The following is a 25,006-nucleotide window of genomic DNA, read 5'->3' on the forward strand; positions in this document are numbered from 1 at the left end:
TTTTTGCTATAATCTATTAGTTCTTGAGAAGCACGAATGAAAAGATTTTATTAGAACCTTAAAACACATTTCCAGGTATAGTATCAATGCCTACATAGGAAATACACATAACATTATTTATTTCAGCTTTATTTGAAAAACAATACCATTCAAAATGTAAAAATAGATCCATTTTCAAAGAACCATTTAAATATGGCTTTGAAAATTGCAATATTTTATTTACAAGAAACAGATGGTAGTGCAATAGCAGTCATAGATATTTATGATAAATAAGAATATAATTACTATTTCAACATTTTAGGGTAAAGGGAAAGGGTAATATCTTTTTATTTAAGCCGCTCCTGCAATGCCTCATTAAAAATAAAATCAACAATAATAAGTACAGGTAAAATTTGTATTTCATGTAAAAACATGAATTTGACCAACCAATGGAATCCAGACCCCGATATTCCAAAGTTAGAGCATAACTGGGAAGACTGTTTTCCATTTTATATATAATCAACCAGTTAAGTAATACAACACTGAATCTGCAGAGGAATTCTGTAAGCATCTCTATTAAATTGTATGTAAATCAAGACAGAGATACTCAGTCTGGGAGCACGATGAGATTTGAAAAATCAAAAGTATATTCAATGCCAGTTTTCAGAAAACTTGGATCTGAAAGTAAACTTTAAACTGGGGGGGAGGGAAGAGAATTGTTATTACAATAGATACAGACTCCACTCACTCCTTAATCCTGAGAGAGGCATGGAATTTCAGCAGAGTACAAACTAACCTAAAACCAAAGTATATCACTAGTGAATGCTTGTTTCACTGTCCACTGATTCTGATATACTCTAAATTTGGGCACTTCTTTCAGCAAACCTTCTAAAGTTCGAAATCATTCCCTTAAAGTCAACTATTACATATATACCACCATGTATCCTTGTACAGAGGACAACTTCATACTATTGCACAAAAGCAGATTTTAAAAACCAATCTATACAGTTCAGTTTAGCAATAAAGGCAAATCATTTAATCCACTAGACAAATGTTGCAAAATCAGCTTCTATTTGAACAACGAAATGGACAAATTCACGGAGCTATACACTTCATGTCAGTTTTAATATTGTTTTGACGGCAGCTATTCTAGGCAAAGACAGCCAAGTCATATAGATCAATGAGAGCAAACCCAGAAAACTTTTGAGGATTCATCAGTTCTTTGACTTCTTTCAACAGTTCAAAGTTGATTTGAATTGGATAAATGCTGTTATGCATTATTTCTTCCATTTTTTGAATAATGAGCACTAAGGAGTATGATGTTTCTTGGCAGATATTTTTGCATTATTTTCTTTACATTTACTCTTCTCCTCTAAGGCCAAGTAAAAAATGGCAGACATTTTCGTAAACTAGAAAGGTAATGCAACAGGCTGGAGTCACTCTAATCAAATTAGGGACAATTCCTTTGTAAAATCCAAGGATGCCTTCTTTCCTATAGAAGGGAGAAAAATAAGTCAGTCTACAAAATAACTAGAGTGAAAATACTGAATAAAATTGAATCAAAACACAACATAGGAGAAAGAATATCTAAAATTTCCACTTAATGTTCTAAGATGAACAAGGAAATAATACTCGTTGCTATTTAGAGCCTTTGAGAAGTGCCATTTAGTTATTTTGTTTGTATAAATGTGAATACAACTGTTTATATACATTTAGTTATGGTTTACCATCCTGACCTGATCTGACCTGATTAAAATAAAGAACAGGAAAGAAAGCAATCTTTTTCAAAGAACTGCAAAGGATGACTTTTAAAATCATTTCATCTTAAAGTGTAGCTGCTAGAAAACTTTTCCCATAAGACTGAAATTGTGTAAGCCTACAGAAATGCCATTTACCAATTATCATACTTATTCACAATTGAATTTTATTGATATATAATCTATGTGATATTGGCATAAAATTAGAAACTAGGTAAAGAGTAGGCTTTTCATAAATACTTGTTAATTAGAACTAAAAAAGCAGTGTGCAGGAAGGAGAGGTCAAATCCTGGATCATGCCATCATTCTTAATCATGCTTTACTTTTTTTGTTGCTGAAGAATTGGGGTTAAGTGACTTGCCCAGGGTCACACAGCTAGGAAGTGTTAAGTATCTGAGACCAGATTTGAACTCAGGTCCTCCTGACTTCAGGGCTGCTGCTCTATCTACTGCACCAACTAGCTGTTCCAATCATGCTTAACTTTTACAACCAAGATTGTTACCTATTATTTTATCTTTTCCTTATCCTTATTGGATCCTAAACTATAACCTCTGCTCTGTCTTCACTGTTCTCTCTTTCCAATCTCAACTCTTGAAACAATCTGCTGAACAGTAAACTTTCCTGCACTCTCCCATCACAGAATTCTCAGGCTTGGTGTCACTTAACTCTTCCTAACCTTAATTCTCCATTAATGCAACCTTATCTACTTTTACTCATACATTACTGAGGAGTCCAAAAAAAGTCAGACAATGTGCTGCAAAAGTGCTCATCACAGATTGAGGTTAGCTGACCTGAAGTGGGACCTTAATACAATAAAGCAATCCATCTGTTCCTTGCTAATTAGCTATCACACTCCCTACAATAGTGATTTCTCCTACAACTTTAGAGCTGGGGACCTTACCTCATTATTAAGAAAATAATGGTCATTCTAAGCTCTTTAGATGCCCATCCTGCCTCCTCCATTTCTTATACTTAAAAAAAAAAAAAACTCATTGTAAATGTACACATTGTCTCCTCCTGCTATATTGTAAGCTCTTTATGGGTAAGGATATTTCATTCTTGTTTTTGTATTCGTAATGCCTAGCTCACAGTAGGTGCTTAAAGCTTTAAAAAATGATTGAAGGAGATAATGTTGGAGTTGGGAATCAGGAAGACTCAGATTCAAATCTTGTCTGGCATCTGTCTGTGGGACCATGGCAAGAGTAAACATATCTGTACCTGAGACAACTCTGAGATCAATGGGAGACTGTACATATTGCCTTGGAAAACTACAAATTACCATTATTGATGTTCTACTACATTTTTATTTATTTTGTTAATCATTTCTCAATTACATTTTGGGCTATGTTTGACACCCGTGTTTTATTACGCTATCAACTAAGTTACAAATGAGGTATGTTCAATGTTTCTTGGAAGAAATTTGCCCACCCACAAAGTCATAAGTCCCTGAGGAAGTGAATTGAATGGAAGTAAATTTATCATACTTTAATACTCAGCTTTTGAAAAGATCTAAAACAAAGTGTGGAGATCTCTTCCACTTCCAATTCATCTATATCTGTACAAAATAACAATGTATTTGTACGGTTGAGCTACCCAACAGAAAACAAGTACTACTTTGAGATAAAGTGTCTACAAAGAGTCAGTCTAAATTATAGCTTTCTCAAAATGTTTTAGAGCAAATATTTTATTCTATATAAAAACAAAAAAGCAAAATCCAAGGTCTTCCACAAGCTAGTCATTGCTACATCATTATTACCAATTCTATACTATATGAGACATTTAGCAGTTGTTACCTCACCTCCATGTCCTGTTGATTACATCAAGTACACCGTTGTAAAAAATATGTTGATCTTGAAGTCGGGCTCTCACTACTTGATATGGGTATGTTGCTGCCACAGCAAATATTTTTGACATCGCTGCAACTGATATATATTCTATTGTGCTCTAAAACAATAAGACAATATAGTTATGTCTTTTCTGGATATTTCTTAAATTGTACAAATTTCCTACCTTGAGCTTATAAAGCTTTCTTTTAAGTCCTCTTAAATGATGCAGTAAAGCTAAGCTAAAACAAAGCAACAAGTATTCAAAATGTGCTTAATTGCAAACTTTAAAATTTCTTAAATATATCCATGTTCTCATTAACTACATATGGCATTTTAAAAGAGTTCTAAACACCAACTTTAGAACACAATTTGTGGCATATTATAAATGACAAATGGGGGGAAAAATCAATTTTTGAGTATTGAAAACTGACACCCAAAGGTTAATATGATTTGAATTTCTAGCACATTTGATGATTATCTTCAAAAAGCCAATTTCAATTTATACATTTTCTTTAAAAGTAAATTAGACCATCTTTTCAAGAATTTCTTACCAACTGCGCATCTGGTAATCTATTAATGTGTGTGTTGTACTTCAATTTCAGCAATTCATATGCCATGAACTGAAGTGCTCCATGTGATGTTCCAATCAGCCCAGGCAGAAATCCCTAGATTAAAAAAAAAGTTACAATATCTATTGAAATAGTAAAACGTGACTATAAAAGTCACATTTAATATGTATTTCAACACTCCAAAACCATAGAAAGTTGTTATGGTAATAAAAATTCAACACAGAATCATCTTTTAGAACTAGAAAGGATATTAGAGGCTACCTGGTCTAACCCCCTCATCTTACAATTGAAGATTCTGAGGACTAAGGCTAGGTAACATTGGTGAACAAATGGATGGGATTTGAACCCAGGCCCTCTGATTAAAAAAGCCAGAGCTCATTATAATGTATTGTTACCACTTTATGACTAAACTTTAAGTGATAAGTCATTCTACTTAGCTGGGTGAGTCTTTAAAAGGCAGAAAACCAGGTCCATATTTATACTTAAAAGCATAATACTTCAAAGTATGTGCCTTTTCATCAATGTGGGATAGCATCCTTGCATACCCATATATTCTGCTATATATTCCTGCTTATATCTTTTTGAAAATTATCCAAAGCACTTTCTCTGAGTCTCCTGACATTATGTGGATACCACTGAGGAAGGTAGACAATTATTCCTCATTTTTAGTGTATAATTGGCCTACCTTCCTTCTTAAATGTTAATGTTTCACAGATTTTTTTTTTTTTTTTTGGATTAAATCTTTCCAAATATTCTCTCACCCTCATATCTCTTACTCACTTTTGCACAAACACAAACAATAAAGCAAAATTAATACAGCAAATGCTTTTAAAAGCAAATGAAATATTTAGCACCTCTAGTCTCCTATTCCTCTACTGAAAAGAGATGAAGTTCTATCACGAATCTTATGGAACCAACATTGTTTTTTTGCCTTTGAATTTAGCTGCCCTATAATGTTTTCAGTCACATTATTGTAATCAATGTTCATATTATTCTCCTTGTTCTAATCTGCTCTGCATAAATGCACATAAGCCTTTTCATACTTCTCTTAATGTTTCCTATTTGTTTAAGACACAATAACTTTTCACTATATTTATACAAATCACAACTATCTAAGACGTTCTCCAACTCATGTATACCTACTTTTTGTCTCTCCCTGCTCTCCTAAGAAACAAGGATACTAATTAATATTCAGGTATTTACAGGGCATTTCTGTCTTTCACCTCTTTGGGGCACAGAAATAGTAGTGCTAGCTCAAAGGGTATAAATAGCTCTAAAATATGAAAGAGAATTTCAAATTCTGTTGCAAAAAAAGCTAGCTCAATTCACAGCTCCAGCAGACATTCATCTTTGGTACTACTATTATGCTACTTCTTGTGTGTAATTCTTCATTAAATGATATCCTGAAGTTTACTCCCACCTACTATATATTTCTTCCCTGCTCTGAATCATCTGCAATTAAAATTCTTTAGAAATTGTAGTGTAAAAGAATGTAGCCATACAGTATCATTACAAAAATACCATGTTTGAAGCTGGAGCTTTGTTCCAATTTTGAGTCATTAAAAAGTACTAAAAAATTTCCCAAATGAGATTCAGCCCTCCTATTCAGTTTTAGGCCCAGTCCAAACTGTTCTGTTTGCCCACACATGTATGTATATATTTATGCATACATGCACACATATATGTATATATATTGACAGACCAACTCTGGAGGTTGTTCATCCAACTCTCTATCAACTAAGACAATGATATATTAGTTTAAAAAAAGAAAAAAGATGAATCTTTCTTTAAATAAGTTTAGGAGCTTGCTATTTAAAGGAATTAGACAATTTTAATCTTAGAAATGTCTTTAGAGGTCATTTAGTCTAATAGTTCAATTTTATTTAAAAATTATCTCCCTGAAACCAAATCCCAGTTGTTTAAGATTGATATTCTTCTAATGCATTAAGCATTTCTGTGTGCCAGAGAAGAAGCACAGTGTAATGGTTAGAAACCTAGACTTAGAGCCCAAAGATCTGGATTCCCATTCTGCTCTAATGTGTACTAGCAATGTAAGCCCAGACAAGTTCTAGGCAATTTTCTGAGACCAAGAAGGTGCCAACTTGCATTAAGAGAGAATTTATTTATAGGGAGTTCCTTATACCAATGAAATTACAGGTTTAGTCCCTCTCTTTATTCTTCCAGTGAAGCTATATAGCTACAATTCATTATAATCTATTCTGCTAAATCAAAACTGTGGGTAACCTATGGTGGGTACAATTAGGCTGCAGCATAATAATAATTAAATGCATGTAAGATGCAGTGCTTAAGATTCATTTAATACCTGAGAAGAAAAGGAAATAGGTCAGTTCATGAGAAAGGGTCTGTGGTAATGTTAATGAATACATAAATAAGGTAAAAAGATCATCAAGAAGGCCTAAAACACGATGGGTAGATTCTTCTCATGAAGGACACGGATAAGGATCATATAAAATAAACAGAAAATGAATGACTTGCTCTACTGACACTGTTGAATATTATATAATAATGAGATGAAATCATAGATCTATTATGCATGGTTCTTTTTTTTCTGTCACAGGAAAGGGAAGGGGTAGAGAGTAAGGGTAACAACCAACAGAGATGTTTACATTTTAAAATACAACAAATTTTATTTAAAGGTGTAAACATCTTTATTTAGTTGGGGCTATATAAAAAATAATAAATAGGTAGCAGGCCAAATTTGGCCAGCAGGCTGACAATGTCTGGAGTACAAAAAAGGAAGACAGGAAAGAAATATAATGCATTAAATAATTTAAGATCCTAATCAATTTCTTACACACATTGAACAATCAAAACTCTTCTATGTTGACTAAAGCAGTGTTATAGGAAAATTTCAGGACTGGATTGAATCACAGGATCATCATTGATTTAGAGCTGATGTATATATGGGCTTCAGAAGTTTTCTTTCAACTTAGATATAAGAAAACGGAAGTCCAAGTTGTGAAGTGTCCTTTCCAAGGTTTCATAATATTAATACCTATAATGTAAAATTATGAATGTCGTATCCTCTTTCATCCACAAATATAGAGAAGTAATTGTAATCATTTCTGTGTTTGTCTGTAAATATCTGGGAAGAAATTTTGCTTATTTTGTCCACAGCCTTAAAAAAATCTAAAGATCTCATTAAATTAGGTTAGTTAAAATATGAATGTAATTAACCAAAAATATAGGTCATAGCTCTGTACTGAATTTGATGCTGACATTTTTTTGCCATCATGTGCATTACTTATCTGACATTGGCATGCGTTGTGTAGCAAATCTTCTTTTTAAACATTTATTTACAATTATAAATTGTAACAATCAGAAAGATCTTATTGACCTATAAAACAAAATATTTCGCTAACCAGCAGAATTGTTTAAAGCGTAAATGCATGCCAAACTATCTACATATTAAAATAAGATGACTACAAAATTTTGGGCAATTTTGTTTCCCTTTCATCCACATCACCGTGATGCATCATATGGCAGTAAACAGAAATAGCCTAAAGTGAAAATACCCTTACTGTGGAATATATTTTATTTCTATTAAAATTATTACTTGCTCCTAGGCTTGTTTCTTTTTAGGACTGAGTACTGGAATCTTTCAGAATCTGAACCTAAAAGATCAATGCAAATTTATGTGGCAACTAACTCTTCAAGTAACAATATATATATTTATGTATCCTAATGATTTAAAACAACCAAATAAAAAGTACCTTGTATAATCCACGTACACCTTCATATTTATATATCTTTACAAGGGTATCCATCATTCCTTTGTACTGTCTCTGGGGAGTACTGACAACATCATACTGTAACATAAGTCGAGTCTTTGTAACCCATAATGGGTTGGTAATACAAAGTGTCATGGCCCCTAAAATAGAGAAGTTTAATTACATATGTACTTTCTCGACTAATGAATGCTACAAATACTTAAAAGTATTACTGGGAGACAAAGATGAACTCTCCTTGGAAACCAGGAGGTAAAGAAGTGACCTAAATCACTGTGTGCTTATCTTAAGGTGGACCCAGTGGCCTTAGCTGCAGAAGGATAGGAGAGAAAAGGCATTTTGGGAAGATGACAAGATTTTATTGTGGACAATGGGGCCTATTGGTTACAGCACTCCTTGGAGTGGGGCTAAAAAAGGGGATCATAACTCACTCCTTGGGTACATTTTCAAGAGCTTGACTTGGAGTGGGAATCTGGGTGTCCCAAAGTAGGTAAATAGTGAAGGTACTTAAGCTGGTTTCTTCATTGCTCTCTCCTTCCCATTGGTTCCTAGGACTTACTCTCCCAATTCCTTTCATCCTCTTGTTCAGATGCTTTGATGGTAGGGAAGAGGGAAGAGGTAAAGGGAGGGGAAAGAAGGGGAAGGGAGAGTTATATTTGCTGGGTTTCTACATTGCCTTTTCTGTTGTGAAGAGTGGGAACACTTTTCTCACAGAAATATTTAAAATAATTAGGATGATATATTACCCATCAAAAAAAGCTATCTAACTTTTAAAAATATAGTAGTAATGCTCACTAGGGTTAAAATAGGCTTTTGTGGTCTAGCATGGAAACTTAATTTCCATATATCACATTGTTTCTGTGGGAAACATTTGGGAAGTACCTTTTGGGTTCTAAAGAAATGATTTATAAATTAATTTTGGAACATAATCTATTTGTAATTTGGGGGTCATCTGAATATATGATTTTATAAATTCATACTCAGAGCACTTTGCTCCTTTAAGCCAGTCATTTCAGCAATTCTATGATTCAACTCCACTATTAAAAAAAAATGCCTTATTCTAAATAGTAGTGTATTAAGTATTATACACAGCAAAGCAGACATAGATGGAAAAAAGCAAAATATTTATACTGTCATATACCCATGTTTTCCCCTTTTATTTAAATACTTCAATAAACTAAACCAAGTTCTCAATCATAGTTCATTCCATAAAAATGAGATAAATAGAAAATAACAAAGTACCATGAAATAGTAAAGATTTTGCAAATATGTAAAACTTAAAAAAATTATTTTATAATTTCTTTAATATCTGCATATTTTCTTGGTTTTTCTAAAAAGTTAATCAATATCTATTAAACCTGGAACATGTTAAACACTGAATTAGATGCCATAAGGGAGTAAGTCACACTTCATATTTTTGTTCTATAAAACAATCAATTAAACAGTGTCCTAAATTAAATAATTAGGAAACTAAAACACTTTTTCCCCCTCTTTCTGCAAATTACATAATTTGTTTCTTATGAATCTACAACTTTGCTTAGATATTAAAAGTATATTATTTCAAATCTATCCAGAATAAAATGCCTTCCCAAGAATTTCATGTAATATCCAGTTTCATCCAATTGATACAGCTGAATAGAAAACAGTCATTATAAAGAAGGTGTGATAAAATACTGCAGTTTTTATAGATTAATGTGATGGAATTTTTATAAATTATACATTTCCTTACCAGCTTCAGCAGCTGAAACAAGGTATTCTGTTGCCTCTAGCCGTTCTGTTCTCCCCTCTGTCTTATATGATTTAATGGCGTTGTAGCTAAAAGAATTAAATGAGATTTCAATGAAAATGAGGAAAGATAAATTAAACATTTAGTGTTTTGAGTTATTCTAAAATGTTTTAATATAAATGTTTAAAATGTTATAATATTTAAAGCTGAACTATAATACAAACAGAAAAAACTTTATTTTTCAAATACTGAGCTTTAGCAGAAGAATTTTCTCCAATGCATGGCAGCTGAGAAGCTACATCATGAAAGTAAAAAGTAATTCTGAATTATAATTTACTTCAGTATCTAGCAATATTAACACTTCTTTCAAGGTGTGGGGGGGATGGATTAGATTTTATTAGAGCACATGTTTAATCAATTATCTGATGATGGGGAAGAAAAAAAAAGACACAAAGAGTATTTTTAAAGGGAGAAACATTAATTTAATAAATGTTTCCTGAATACCTATTATACTCAAGGCACAGTGAAGAAGGATATGAGAGATAAAATGCAAAGTTTAAATAAGTTCATGTTCTTGATCCTAAGGGATCAGCAACCTAAAAACAGAGATAAATTCCTTAACAATTAAAACCAGCACAAAACAAAATGGGCTGTCTCAAAAGGTTCTGGGTTCTTTCTTACTACAGATTTTTGGATAGATGGACTAAATAGCTGCAAAGATTGCTTTTAATTTTTAAAATCTGTGATTCTGGGAATGGGAGGGAAAGAAATATAAAACAAAAGATATTATGAATAACCAAAAGTTCCTGAGAACCAATTGCTTACATAATAGCTCATTATTCCACTGTGCTGTAAGGTTTACAAAGCACATTCCTCACAACAACTCTGTGGAAATATTGTTATCCCATTTTATAGATAAGGAAATTGACCCTCAGAGTAGAGTAGGGTTAAGAAAAGTCTGAATAGCTACTGTGGGGAATGTAATAAGGGGTCATCAAAAGATTAACAATTTTTAAAAGATGGCAAATTCTATATATGTAGAAGCTAAGATATTGGGAATTAAAAGGAAGACATAAAGTAGAGATGAGGAGGGAAAGAATTCCAGATATAGGAAATAGCCAGAGAAAAGTGAAGTGAAGACTAAACGACTAACAAGAAAATGCTTTACATGATTAGAGATGAATAAACTATATCAAACTGCTTACATTCTTAGACAGGAGGGAAAAGAAGATAAAAAGGGATAGAATTTGAAACAAAAAAAACAACAAATGACAAAAATCGTTTTTACACATAATTGGGGAAAAATTAAATATTATTAAAAAGAGAGAGACAAAATTTCTTGTCTGTGGAATAATAAGGTCACTATACTGAAGAATACATGGTAAGGAGTGAGGTGTAAGAAAACTAGAAAAATATGTTGGGGGGAAGGGAAAGAGGGAGTCTGATTATAAGGGACTTTTTAACATCAAACAGGATTTTGTATTTGATCTTGGGGGTTTTGCCGAATAAGAGTTGACATAGATGGATGTTCACTTTGGTGGCTCAATGAGGAATGGATTGGAGTGGGAAGGGAGATGAGACAGGCAGATCCATCAGCAGGATATTGGGATAGTCCAGCACGAAGTGATAAAAGCCTGCATCAGAGTGACAGTAGTGTCAGAGAAGAGAAGGGGTCATATTTGAGGATATTGCAAAGTTGAAATCAATAGGCCTTAGCAACAGATTAGATATGGCAAATGAAAAACAATGAGGATAAGCTACTAAGTGTTGTACTTTACAAGTAATAGGAAAAGGGAGGGCAGGGAGAGTAGCTAGTGATGGTGATGACATAATGGTCTAGAATAGGGGTTCTTAATTGAGAGGATTTATCAATTTGTTTTTAAAAGTGTGTCAATATAATTGTTTTCCTTTTTAGTCCTATATATTTTATTTTATGCATTGAAAAATAATATTCTGAAGTGTCTATAGAAATTTATGACACAAAAAGGTTAAGAAGGTTAAAAATCACTGGTTTGGAAGGAGCTGGGTGGGGGTTTCGATTCAGGAAGACCTAAATTGAAATCCAACCTAGACACTTCCTAGCTTTATGTCCTGATTAAGTCTTTTCGTTTTGCCACAGTTCTCCCAACTAGAAATTATGAATAGCACTTACCACCAAGGACTGTTGTGAGGATCAAAGGAGATCATATTTGAAAAAAAATTTACTGTAGTGCCTGGAACATAGTAAGTTCTATGTAAATGTTTATTCTCTTTCCTGATGAAAGTAAGAGACCTTCTATTTGGGAATCTAAATTTTCACAAGATTCCGAAATAGAAGGTCTCTTATTGAAATATCTTTTTTAATAGCAAGATTTCTTAGAGGTCAACTAGTCCAACTGTTTCATTCTACATATAAGGAATGAGTTCCAGGGAAATAAAGTGATTTGCCCAAAGTAACATGGATAGATCCAACAGATCAGAGAATAGGACGAAGTTTCCCAACTCAAGTCTAGTGTACTTATAAAAATAAACAAACAAAAAAACACATCTGAGAAATAACTTTTTCTTTATTGTAACAATACTTATCTAAAAGCTACGTTTCAAGTATATGAAACAGCCAAAAAAGTAATCAAAAAAGATATCACAAAAATTTATGAACTTTGCTCAATGGAGAGTCCCTCAGGAATTCACTTGAAATTTACCCTTCTTTTATTTAAAACTCTAAGAAGCCTGATAACCAATTACAAAGAGAAAAAGAGGAACTGGCATCGAAAAGAAGCAAATGGATGATAGAAAGACAGAAAAAATTTAAAGACAGACATCAATACTTAAAGAAGAAAAAAGAAAAAAAAAGCATGGTAATCTGGGTTGATGAACAAGTAGACAGAGTCCCACTCTGCTCATCTCAACAGGCCATGGAGTCATTATACAGGTCAACAGCCAGAGTTCATAATTATGACTCTGAGACATCTGGAAAAGTAACTTAATTGAATACAACAACTTCAAAAAGTCAAGGAAGAATATTATCTAAGAAGGAAGGTATATAAGTAATGCAGAATTCTCACTTTATCTAGTCTGGGCTTCAGAAAACTATTTTGTTTTTGTTGAGAGATTTAAAAAGGGGAAAGAATATTCATCATTTTCCTCTCAGATGAGGGTCTTTGGACCATTTGACAATGACCAAGACAACAACTACTTTATGGATGCATGCTTTAATTGAAGCCAAGTACCAAGTAGGAAAAGATTGCCATCACTTAACAAACATTCCTTTTTTTTTTTTTAAATAAAGAAAATCTATCTACTTTAAAATAATTTCTTGACTAGCAAAAGAAATATGGAATTAAAGATAACAGATAAAAATGAAAACTATTTGTAAACATGTTATTACAAACTTGTTTCATCATCAAAATCTAGGGAACCACCACATATGCACTTTAATATCTCATACAGATGTGCTGTATGAAGAAATAGAAATGACACTGAAGAAAACAATTGGAATAAACCAAGTATACATAAACCATGTATACATAAAGAATCACTAGCAAGTGATACTATTTTTAGGTTGCTGCGGAATTCTTAAGAATTGTACCTTCAAGGAAAGAGTTTAAAAGGGAGGGACTCTGTTACATAATTAACTACTAAGTCATATACCCACTATTTTCTTTCTATAAAATTATTCATTTTTTTTATTATAGTTAGCTTTTATATCACATCCTTACAAAAAAGATTTCAAAAGAAAAAGGAAAAGTAGTTCAGCAAACCCAATTATGTCAACTGAGGGATTCTATATCCATGGGCCCTCACTTCTACAATGAGAAAAATATATTTTCTCAACTCTTCTCCCTAGTCAAACTGGATCATTATAATTACACAGCACTGCTTTTTGTTTTATTGTTTTTTCATTTTAAATTGCTGTGCTCTTTCTCTCTCTTCTCCCCCTTTCCCCCCCGCCCCGGGAGTATTCGCTTACTTCATTCTGCATCAATTCACATATAATTTCCCATGTTTTTCTGAATTTCTCATTTTTATTTCTATAGAACCTAAGTTCCTTGAAAGCAGAGGCTGTATCATTTTTGTCTTTTTTGCTCCATAGCATCTGACCCTACGGTATGCAATTAAAAATTCTTGGATAGATTTGCTAAGGTGCAATGATATTCTACTGCTTTTCTGCATTACAATTTATTTAGCCATTACCTAATTGTTCAGCACTTGTTAGTTTCTTGTCATTCATTTGCTGCTATGAATATTTTGATGTAATACAGGATCTTTCTTTGCTTTTGACTTCCCTAAAATATGTCCAGCAATGGACAGATACATATTACTCCAGAAGAGTAACTGAATCAATCTACAATTTGACCAAATGCCTGTATCCACATATTTTCATCATTTTTTACTATTTACTACATTTACTATTTCCATCTTTTTTCATTTTTGTTAAGGTGACAGAATGAAAAGCAATTGTTTTAATTTACATGCTGTTTATCAAAGTTTTAAAACAGTATATTTATGATGAAGTTATGAGAAGGAAAAAATATCTTTCTGCCAAAAAAATGCTCTACAGTAGATCATATATTTACAATCACATAAGAGGCTGAAAGATGTAAAGAAAACAAGATCTCACTTGTTTGTTGATTATAAAAAAGCATTTGCTTTAAAAAATACTCCAAAAATGTTGTCCGTGCAGATACTGAAACCATGTAAGATATCCTGAAAAAAAAAAAGTACCGTATATACTTGAGTATAAGCCGACCCGAATATAAGCCGAGGCCCTAATTTTAACCCCAAAATCTGGGAAACCTTATTATATCAGTAGGTTTAGGTAGCACACCGGTGCCGGCAGAGAAAGAGAGCGGGTGCCGGTATACGTATGTAGAGTGGTTGCCAGCATTAGTATACAGTCCGGTTACCGACTGTGATACTACAGGAACAGCCATATCACCGTACCGGCCCTGAGGAGGGGATTTTCTGCCCAAAAATTGGGCAGAAAAACTCGGCTTATACTCGAGTATATATGGTAATACAAATTTAACTTTGTTCAAATATTGTCACATAAACCAAGAATATGCATGTTTGCCAAAGGTGTTTATCATTGAGACAGAGTTCACATAGGGAAGAATTTCCTATGGATGCTAAGATGTTCTAAAAACTCCTATTCTGCCAAACAATGCAAAGTCTTCTAAATAAGATATATAAGGATTCAATAGTTTAACAGAACTATCCATCCTGAGGGAAAACAAACAAACAAAACATTACATGTCTAGACTATGACACAGAATTGAATAATAACCATACCCAGTCATCAGTAAATATACTTTGGATAAATACTATAAATGGAGAAATAATGTACTTTTCAGAAATCACAAAATTATTTTATTTATTTAGCATCATTCTTTTAATAAGCCTAGACTTCTCTTTAAAGCAATGGTTGATTTTTAAAATACTAAAATGGATGTTGTATGGCTATGAGTCATAAAATACAGTAACTTGCACACAGTTGTTGCTCAATAAATGCTTGTTAAGTAATTGACTGAATACTGTAGTCCTTAAAGAACTGAACTTGAAGATCACCCAAAAAGCAATGGAGAAGATAAATGTTAGCTATGAGAAGACTGAACACATTGCAAATGAGAAATTATGTGGGCAAAACAGTATAAAATGTATCAGAGAAATATATAACTGGGTAAAAAAAAATGGACCAGTCAAATAGTGAGAATGAGAGATAATTGACAGCTTCATTAATATTCATGCAATGTCAAAATATCTTGAAGATTTCTAACACTGTGTGTTCCCCTTTCTACTCACAATAGATTTATAGGAATCAGAGACCAGAGTCACATAGCATGGCCATACATGGATGGTTTGCAATCTACAACTCAGGCCCTCTTCTCATAACATATGGTTATGTCAAGGTTGTGCTATTGTGTTCTTGTGTGTTTATGATAGAAAATGATGAGACAGTGTTTATATGTATGGTAAAAAACAACAGATTTGGAAAAGTGAATTTATAGCAGAACTCTGCTCCATGTATGACCCTAAGCAAGTTGCTTAAGTTTTCCAGGTCTCAATTACATCTATTAAATGAACTAAATTGATTAGACTATTTCTAAGATAGTTTCTGCCTCATTAACTGTATGACAATATGACAATATTACAATCATATATGTTTTGTTCTCTCTGTGTCCAAAAGAATTGCAGTTGTTTCCAAATGGCAGAAATAGAATAGGTTTTGAAGAAGGACAAAAATAAGTAGTAGTAGAAGTTGGTCAAATGTTAGAAAGCAAAGAAGATGCAGTGGGCCATCCCTTGAAGCATCATCATTTCTATCTTCTCATTCACCTGAGATCTCTCTTTTGCCCAAAGTTCTCATGTGGCATAAATGTATGTTTTGTTTATGAAAGCCAACATTCACCTTGGACCTTTCCACTTTTCCAGGTTCACAATACAGAATTTTGTGTTCTTGGAGAACATTAGAACCAATACCTCTTCCCCAATAAATATTGATAATCATGAACACATGTGAGTGATCCACAGACAATAAAAATATTTTCTTAAGAGTTTGATTCAGTGGGTTAGATTCAAAGGACAAAACAGCCAATAACTTTAATAATCTAGTGTTAGACAAACCCAAAGACTCCAGTTTTGGGGATAAGAACTCACTATTTAACAAAAATTGCTGGGAAAATTGGAAATTAATATGGCAGAAACTAGGCATTGACCCACACTTAACACTGTACACCAAGAAAAGGTCAAAATGGGTTCATGACCTAGGCATAAACAATGTGATTATAAATAAATTGGAAGAACATAGGATAGTTTACCTCTCAGATCTGTGGAAGAGGAAGGAATGTATGACCAAAGAAGAATTAGAGATCATTATGGATTACAAAATAGAAAATTTTGATTATATCAAATTGAAAAGTTTTTGTACAAACAAAACTAATGTAGACAAGATTAGAAGGGAAGCAATAAAGTGGGAAAACATTTTTACAGTTAAAGGTTCTGATAAAGGCCTCATTTCCAAAATATATAGAGAACTGACTCTAATTTATAAGAAATCAAGCCATTCTCCAATTGATAAATGGTCAAAGGACATGAACAGACAATTCTCAGATGAAGAAATTGAAACTATTTCTAGCCATATGAAAAGATGCTCCAAGTCATTATTAATCAGAGAAATGCAAATTAAGACAACTCTGAGATACCACTACACACCTGTCAGATTGGCTAGAATGACAGGGAAAGATAATGCGGAATGTTGGAGGGGATGTGGGAAAACAGGGATACTAATACACTGTTGGTGGAATTGTGAATACATCCAGCCATTCTGGAGAGAGATTTGGAACTGTGCTCAAAAAGTTATCAAACTGTGCATACCCTTTGATCCAGCAGTGCTACTACTGGGCTTATATCCCAAAGAGATACTAAAGAAGGGAAAGGGACCTGTATGTGCCAAAATGTTTGTGGCAGCCCTGTTTGTAGTGGCTTGAAACTGGAAAATGAACGATGCCCATCAATTGGAGAATGGCTGAATAAATTGTGGTATATGAATTATTATGGAATATTATTGTTCTGTAAGAAATGACCAGCAAGATCAATACACAGAGGCTTGGAGAGACTTACATGAACTGATGCTAAGTGAAATGAGCAGAACCAGGAGATCATTATATACTTCAACAATAATACTGTATGAGGATGTATTCTGATGGAAGTGGATTTCTTCGACAAAAAGAAGATCTAACTCAGTTTCAATTGATCAATGATAGACAGAAGCACCTACATCCAAAGAAAGAACACTGGGAAATGAATGTAAACTGTCTGTATTTTTGTTTTTCTTCCCGGGGTTATTTTTACCTTCTGAATCCAATTCTTCCTGTGCAACAAGAGAACTGTTCGGTTCTGCATACATATATTGTATCTAGGCTATACTGTGACATATTTAACATGTATAGGACTGCTTGCCATCTGGGGAAGAAGGTGGAGGGAGGGAGGGGAAAAGTCGGAACAGAAGTGAATGCAAGGGATAATGTTGTAAAAAATTACAGACCCCAGGCATGGGGTCTGTCAATAAAAAGTTATAATTATGAAAAAAAAAAATAAAACTTACAACTAAAAAAAAAAAAAAAAAAAAAAAAAAAAGAGTTTGATTCAAATTCCATTCTTTCCCACAAATGCTCACCCCAAACCATTATATAATGGCAAAATCAAAGTAAGTGATTTTTACTTCTTTGCCCTGTACATAAATACCCATTGCCAGAAATAAATATGAACCATGAAAAGAGCAACATGTGGCCACTAGAAGAAGTTTACTTCTACTTAGACAATTTTTATAAGGCAAAAGTGGGCAGAAAATCTACCTTAAAAGAGCCTTCTCTTAAATGGAAAGTTGTCTCCTCCCAAAGACATATTTATGACCAGAGATCACGAAGGGTGTTACATAGCACTTTCCAAGTCCTTTACACAAATCTCAACAAGTTAAAATGAGGCTGGCTATTTAGCTTGATCAACATTGTGCTATAAAAGGAAGGGTAAATATTGCTTCAAAAAAATTCATGTTCTCTCATAGAATATAATGAAATCTCTTTTGATATACTTACAAGAAAAAGTAGAGTCCCCAAGACAAACCTGCACCCCATACATTTGGAGTTACTCCTTGATAAAGGCCTCGTAGTCCATCAACTTTCCAAATAGTGGTTAAACAATGCACTATTCCTTTATATTTCGGTCTCAGTTCCAGTCCGTCACTCACTACATATTAAAGAATATAAAAAATTAGTTAAAATTGATTTCTACTCATTCTGTCAAAAATAGGATACTGGTAAAATGCTTAGTACAATTACTAGTGAATAGGAGGTTTATTCTTTTCCCTTTCTACCTTACCCCTACAGTCAAGGATCTGGGAAGAACATCAAAGGTCATCTAAACCAAACCCTTCATTTTACAAATAAGAAAACTGAGGCTTCAACATTAAGATTCTCATTGATGGTAAATAGGATATATAACTGTTGATATTTTATAAATCTCTTTTTCACATGCGAAAAAAAATTATGAAGACAAAATCTTTATATGTATGAAGCAAAATTTTTTGTGTAAGCAAAAATTTTATCTCTAAGGTCCATATGGCATTTTTTCTTGAAGTATTCAAAATGTTATAGAAATGACTTGTTTATGATCATAACAGTTATTATTTTTCTTTAACTGATAACTAGATAAGGAGAGAGTAGACAATCTACTTAATAAACTCCAATGGCTGCTTACCACCTCTAGAAAAAACAAAACAAAACAAAAACATCAGTTTAGCTTTTAAAGCTTTTTACAACCTGGTCCCAAATTATTTTGCTGGTCTGGAAAAAATATTTGAACATTTTTAAAATTTATATTCCAAAGGCTTAGCAAAATGTATGGCACATTGTTGACACTTTACAAATAGTTGCTGATATATTTGATATTGGATTTGAACCCACAAGTCTTTCTGATTCCAAGACAACTCTCTAGACACTTACATCATGTTGTTGAAGTAATGAATAGACATTTTAAAGGGCAAATTTAGACTTCATGTAAGGAAATTTTTTTTCTTTTTAAAAAAATATATATTTTATTTTTTCCCCAACATTTTACAAAACATTTTTATCTTTTAAAAAAAGTTTTGAGTTCCAAATTCTTTTCTTCTCTCCCTTTTCTCTCCTCTCCCAATAAGCAATCAGATATAGATTATACATGTACAAGAATGTAAAACATTGCAAAGAAAATGTATTAACAGTTAGTTATTCAAAATGTAATGTGTCTAAGGAAGAAATGGATTTTCCCTCAGTGGGGAATAATAATGATGTACGATGGGGATGTACATTGTAAAAAGCATTCTTTCAGGTATGGGCTGGATTAATTGGTCTCAGAGCCGTTTTAATTCTAAAATCATGTAAAAATTATCCTCTAATGAAAAATAAAACAAAACAATGAATGAGAAAATATAGAATGCTAAATGTATTTATGAATGTGTGTGTGTGTGTGTGTGTGTGTATATATATATATATATATATATGGAAAATAAGATTTCTTGACAAATATATTTTTAAAAGTGCTTTATTTACAAAAATCCCAAAGTTTTTTAATCTACAAATCCAAAATTTCTCATAATCTTGCCTCTCAAAATTGTTTCAGTAAATAAAGCAGGTTTTTTTCTCCCCAATGTAGAGAAGAAACATTAATAGCTCAAAGGGAAAGTAAATTCCTTTTATAACTAATCTGCTCAATAGTGCAGTTTTGCTACTCCTTTAAATGAATTATTCAATTTCTCTCTTAGCTTTTTGATGTTCTCCTTGGGCTTTAGGTTTCTCTTTCCCTTTCAAAAGTCTTTTGATACAGTAAACTACTTCCCTATTTTTCTTTCTTTCATTTCTTTCAACATGAAGCTCATACCCATCCCTGTAATGCTGCCCAGGTGGAGTTCAGAAGCACTTGGCTTGTCAAAGACCAACTGATTATGGCTTTAGTCCAAAGATCTCTACATTTGTTCTTTTGAAAAGTTATGTGAAATTTGGAACAAAAGGTTTTGCAAGGGTCAATGTTGGAAAAATTACCCATGCATATGCTTTGTAAACAAAAAGAAAGCAAGAAAAAAGAAAAGTTATGTCTGTGGTTTCTTAATTGTGGTGGAGGTAAGGGAGAGAACCTAGAACTCAAAAATCTTAAAAAACAAATGAAAAGTAATTGTTTTGAATGTTTGAAAAATAGTAACTAATTAATTAAAAAAAGTTATGTGCCAAAATTCTTATAATAATAGGTACCATCCTCTTTCTTTTCAGACACTTTTATTCCCTACTATAATATTTTACTCTATATTATACTCAAAATCATGTTTGATCATTTCAGTTGTGCCTAATTCTTTTTGACCTTTTTTGGAGTTTTTTTTGGCAAGGATACTGGAATGGTTTGCCATTTTTTTCTTCTGCTTATTTTACAGATGAGGAACTGAGGCAAAATGAGTTAAGGATCACATAGCTAGTAAGTGAGGCCAAATTTGAATTCACGTCTTTCTAACTTGTTTAAGCCCACTGGAGTCAGATTACACATAATAATTGTAACTATCCTTTATATTGTGCTTACTACATATTAATTGCCCTGGTACTATTCCACACAGAGCTTAAAAAAGAAATATAAATCATTTTATCAAACATGTATATCACTGGAGCATAAAAATTCATAATACTAGAAAGACATTATACAAGATAAAAACTATTAAATGAAGATATCTCATTCTGCATGACCCCACTCCTCTCCAACTATTCTTGCTAGTTTTACAATTATCTTAAAATCTTTAGCTGCTGAGAAGTTGGCTAAATAAAAACTGAAGACTTAAGAGATAAGACAATATCCTAGGTGCTAAGGAAGTGGTACAGAAAATGTCATCTGGGCAACATAGCTAATTAGTACTGTGTTGAAAGGAAATCTTATGACTTCAGAAGTGACTTGTGACTACCGAGTCTCCTTGGATATTTAAAAGCATTAAAAAAAAAAAATTAAAAAATGAAAACCAATCTCTTTTTTGTGAACCTAGAGCAATAAGAGGTAACACAAAGAAGAATGACGTAAATATAGTCCAAAATATTTTTTAAGATTAATAGAAGTCTACTTACTGGGAATCACTTTGAAAATTTCAGATAACATGGTAAATGAATCGAAAAAAATTAAGTTTAAAGTGTAAGTTCTTTAAGTATCTACTATGTACAAGGGATTAGATACAAATATAAACCTGAAAAACTATCTCGTCCTTGAGAAACCTGCATGGTAATAAGAAATAAAACAAACAGATAAAAAAATACCAAGTAATTTGAGAAGGAAAAAGACACTAATAACTAAGAGCATCAAGGGTTCTTAATTTTTTTGTGTGTGTGATGGAATTCTTTTCAAAATGTTTTAAAAGGTACATAATTATGAAGCAAAGCAATTATATATAAAGTTAGCAAAATATATTTTAAAAAATTCATGGATCCCAGTTTAAGAACTCTTGCTCTATTATACTTTGCTTAGTGAACATATCAGCTTTCAAGTTTCAATTATCAAGGCTTTGCAGCTAATTCTAAGATTTAAATCTCTAGTTCTAACTGATTTTCACTTAATGGCTATACCATGGTGCAAACTTTACCTCAAGCCTGGAAACACACACACACACACACACACACACACACACACACACACACGTATATGTATGGGTATAACCATAATATAATAATGGGTTGGAGCTCTTGCCTCAAATCTCTAAATATAAAATGTTCAATTTTGCATTTAAAGTCTTTTACTACTTGGTTCAGTTTTCTTAAACTATAAAATCCAATAAGACTTGCCTTCTGGCTGTACTTTACATGTTACATTGTATTTCTTTGTTCCTCCAGTCTGCATTTTCACTGGCTATTAATCAGGCTTGCAGTGTTCTTATTCCTCATAGTCAGCTACTGGCTTCAAGACTCAGTTCAAATCTCACCTTGTGCCTTTTCTGGTCCCCAAACTGCCTGCTTCCATGGCTACCTTCTGAGATAATCCATCTACTCTGTATACTTTCTTGTATTTTCATGTTTTTTTTAGTATGCTTTCTTTTTATAATGTGATCTTCTTGAGAGCCATTTTTCCCCCCTTTGGTCTTTGAATCTCTAGCACTTAATACAAGTAATTAGTACAGAGTATAAGTTTATTAAGTGCTTGTTGACTATTAACTAACTGTTCTTAATCTGGTCATCACTCCTATTTCTTCTTCTTCCTTCTCCCAAGGAATCAGCCAATAGGATGCCAGGCTCTGTTAAATCCGTTTTAGATTTATCTTTATAAGAACAAGGCTTCCATGCTATTACTAGGTCATCTTCATACCACACTCCTATCCCTTTATGTACTATTATCCCATATTAGAAAGGGAGTTCTTTGAAAGAACAAAGTATGTCTTTTTGCTTATATTTCTATCTCCAACCCAGCATAGTGTCTGGGAGAGTGCTTTTAAATACTAAGAATATTTAACAATCTCATTCTCTCTGTCTCTCTTCCTCCTTTTGTCTCTCCCTCTCCAGATTGTCCTTCAGTCCTCAAATGAACATTTCCCTACCTCACAAGACAGTTAACTGTATTTTTGGACTTAGCTAAATCTTAGAAAAATCTGTCTAATTTTGAGCTGAAATATATTCCTTAACTTTCACATTTAATATTCTATAATTTAATATGGGCTGTACTACAGAGCTACAATGATTAAGTTTAACACTCCTTATCTAAATGACCGTTTGATTAGTTTGATTTCTCCTAAGTGAGGGAATAACAAATATTTATAAAACCTATTACAGTATTCAAAGTGGTTTACATAGTTTCATTTGATCCTGAGGTAGATACTCTAGGTATTATTATATCTACTTCATAGATGATAAAACTGAAGCTCACCAAGTCAGTAAACATCAGGGATGAGATCTGAACTCCAATCTATCTTGTTTCACAGTTCCTCATAATTCATTGCCTAGTGCTTTAAGGTTTGAATTTTCTTCACAAAAACTATCAGAGGTAGGTGTAAAATGATATCCTCATTTTACAGATGAGGTTCTGAGATATGATTTTCCTATAGTCACATAGATAGTAATATCCTGAAAAAAATACTTGTAACAGTCCAGAATGCTATTTGTACTATGCTTCTCCACATCATTGGTAGAATCATAGATTTAGATCTTAGATTTTAGTCAAACTCCCATACCAAACAAATGGGAACAGAGAGGCAGATTAACTTATACCCAATAAATAGCAGAATCAGTATTTGAACCCAAGACATCTGACTCAAAATCTGGCCTTCTCCCAATGTACTGAATACTATGCATAGAACCTTTAATTAGCCCCCAAGGAAATAAATGAAATTCTCTAAATAATCACATGGCTCACTTCTCAGATCTAATACTTAAAACAAAACCCAATCTGTAAACAATTAAAATTTTAACAACAATAAAATTAACAATAAAATTCAATTTTAAAGCTCAGTTGTTTAAGCAGCCTTTTCATAATTTGCAAAAAAAAAAAATGCTGTTTTTATTTTTCATGACTTTTTCTTAATTTTGTTTCCACAAAACATTTCATTTGATCCTTACTTAGGTATACAAATATCATTTCCTTTATTTGCCAGATGAGGAAGCCTGAAAAGATTAAATGCTCATCCAGTGAGTAAATATCAGATCAAGCATTTATTAAATGTCTTCTGTGCCAGGGAATGTGCTAAATAGGGAAAATTTGTTTGCTGTCTCTCCCAATAGATTCTGAGCTACTTGGGGCAAGCCCCCTCACTTAGAGGGCACTTAAATTATTAGAGATTGATTTGTTGGGATCTACATGTACTCAACTTACCGGTGGAGAAAATTTACCTCGATAAACGTTATATAGAGCAATAATTGGAGATAAGTACTAGTATCAAGGGGATCAGGAAAGGCTGATTCATCAGGGAATGGGATTTGAACTTGTCTACCTACCTAGACCGTAATAGTTCAGAATATTTTAAACATAACATGCTGATATGACACTCAAACGTTCTAAAAATGTACTGTGGCCTCTGACTATGCACTTCTTCATGAAAAGGAGTTATGGCATCGAGTTCCTTGAAAGGGGGTTTCTTTGTATCTCACATCATTCAAAGTGCTCGGCATTTAGTAGGCGCTTAATAAATGCTTGCTGACAGTCTCCCTAAACCTGGGTTTAAGACGTTACTAAATCTCTCCACGCTTCAATTACTCAGGTGACTATGATTTGGGTATTTCAAGAGAAGCTGCTCTGAGGCAAAGGTGCGGACCCCAGAAAAAGAAAAAACATTGGCTCCCATTCTCCCCTAAAGCTCCCGCTAGCATGCCAGGTGTCCTCTCCCCGCCCTCAGACCGCTGTCGTTGGGTGGGTGCCCTGTCATGTGCTTGTTTCCTCGTAACCGTCCTCGTGGCAGCCACTCCAGGGTCCCCCGCGCGTGGTGCAAGGGAGGATTTCCGCACTTAGCGACGGGCCGAAAGCTGTCCTGTCTTGGCACCCTAAGGGCGGGGTCCCATGGACGGGAGGCCAGCCAGGGCAAGCTCTCTGTCCCCCGCCCCACCCCCGCCCGCTCTGACCCTAAGTATCCCGCATGGCTGAGCAGCAGCGCGAGCTGCCTCCCCCTCCCCGGCCCGGGCGGCCTCTTACCGGCGAAGCGGATCTTCACCAGGTCAAGCGGATGCAGCGCCAGGTTGGAGAGGACACCGCCGCTGATGCCCGCCACCAGGTTCTCGTATCGCACATGACGGAACACGGTGGACAGAGGCGACGACCCTGCCGTCGACTGGCCCTGGGCAGTCATGATGTCGGGAGCCGCGGACACCACGGCGTCCAGAGCCGCGGAAGTAGGACGGGACGCCGTCGCCGCCACTGTAGCGACCGTCGCCGCCTGGATCGGCGGAAC

The 25,006-nt window shown here is 33.7% G+C and overlaps 1 protein-coding gene across 1 annotated transcript; it reads right to left on the reverse strand.

The window, feature by feature from the left end:
• Positions 1–24,998, reverse strand: SLC25A32 (solute carrier family 25 member 32). The gene is made up of 7 exons (XM_051970967.1): positions 24,751–24,998; positions 18,180–18,330; positions 9,610–9,695; positions 7,866–8,023; positions 4,114–4,227; positions 3,535–3,680; positions 1–1,471 (listed from the first exon to the last, which is right to left on the reverse strand). Exons 1-7 carry the CDS (start codon positions 24,902–24,904, stop codon positions 1,339–1,341), a joined length of 942 nt encoding a protein of 313 aa, XP_051826927.1. The 5' UTR covers positions 24,905–24,998; the 3' UTR covers positions 1–1,338.
• Positions 24,999–25,006: the final 8 nt, after the last annotated feature.

Source organism: Antechinus flavipes, chromosome 1 (genome assembly GCF_016432865.1).
Source record: "Antechinus flavipes isolate AdamAnt ecotype Samford, QLD, Australia chromosome 1, AdamAnt_v2, whole genome shotgun sequence".
NCBI lineage: Eukaryota > Metazoa > Chordata > Mammalia > Dasyuromorphia > Dasyuridae > Antechinus > Antechinus flavipes.

Excerpts from the sequence above, each read along its gene's own strand:
- SLC25A32 (XM_051970967.1), bottom strand. The coding sequence starts at position 24,904 with ATGACTGCCCAGGGCCAGTCGACGGCAGGGTCGTCGCCTCTGTCCACC. Across the intron at positions 3,681-4,113 it reads GATTACCAGATGCGCAGTTG|AGCACAATAGAATATATATC; the intron begins GTAAGAAATTCT and ends TTATTGTTTTAG. Across the intron at positions 1,472-3,534 it reads GTAATCAACAGGACATGGAG|GAAAGAAGGCATCCTTGGAT; the intron begins GTGAGGTAACAA and ends TCCCTTCTATAG.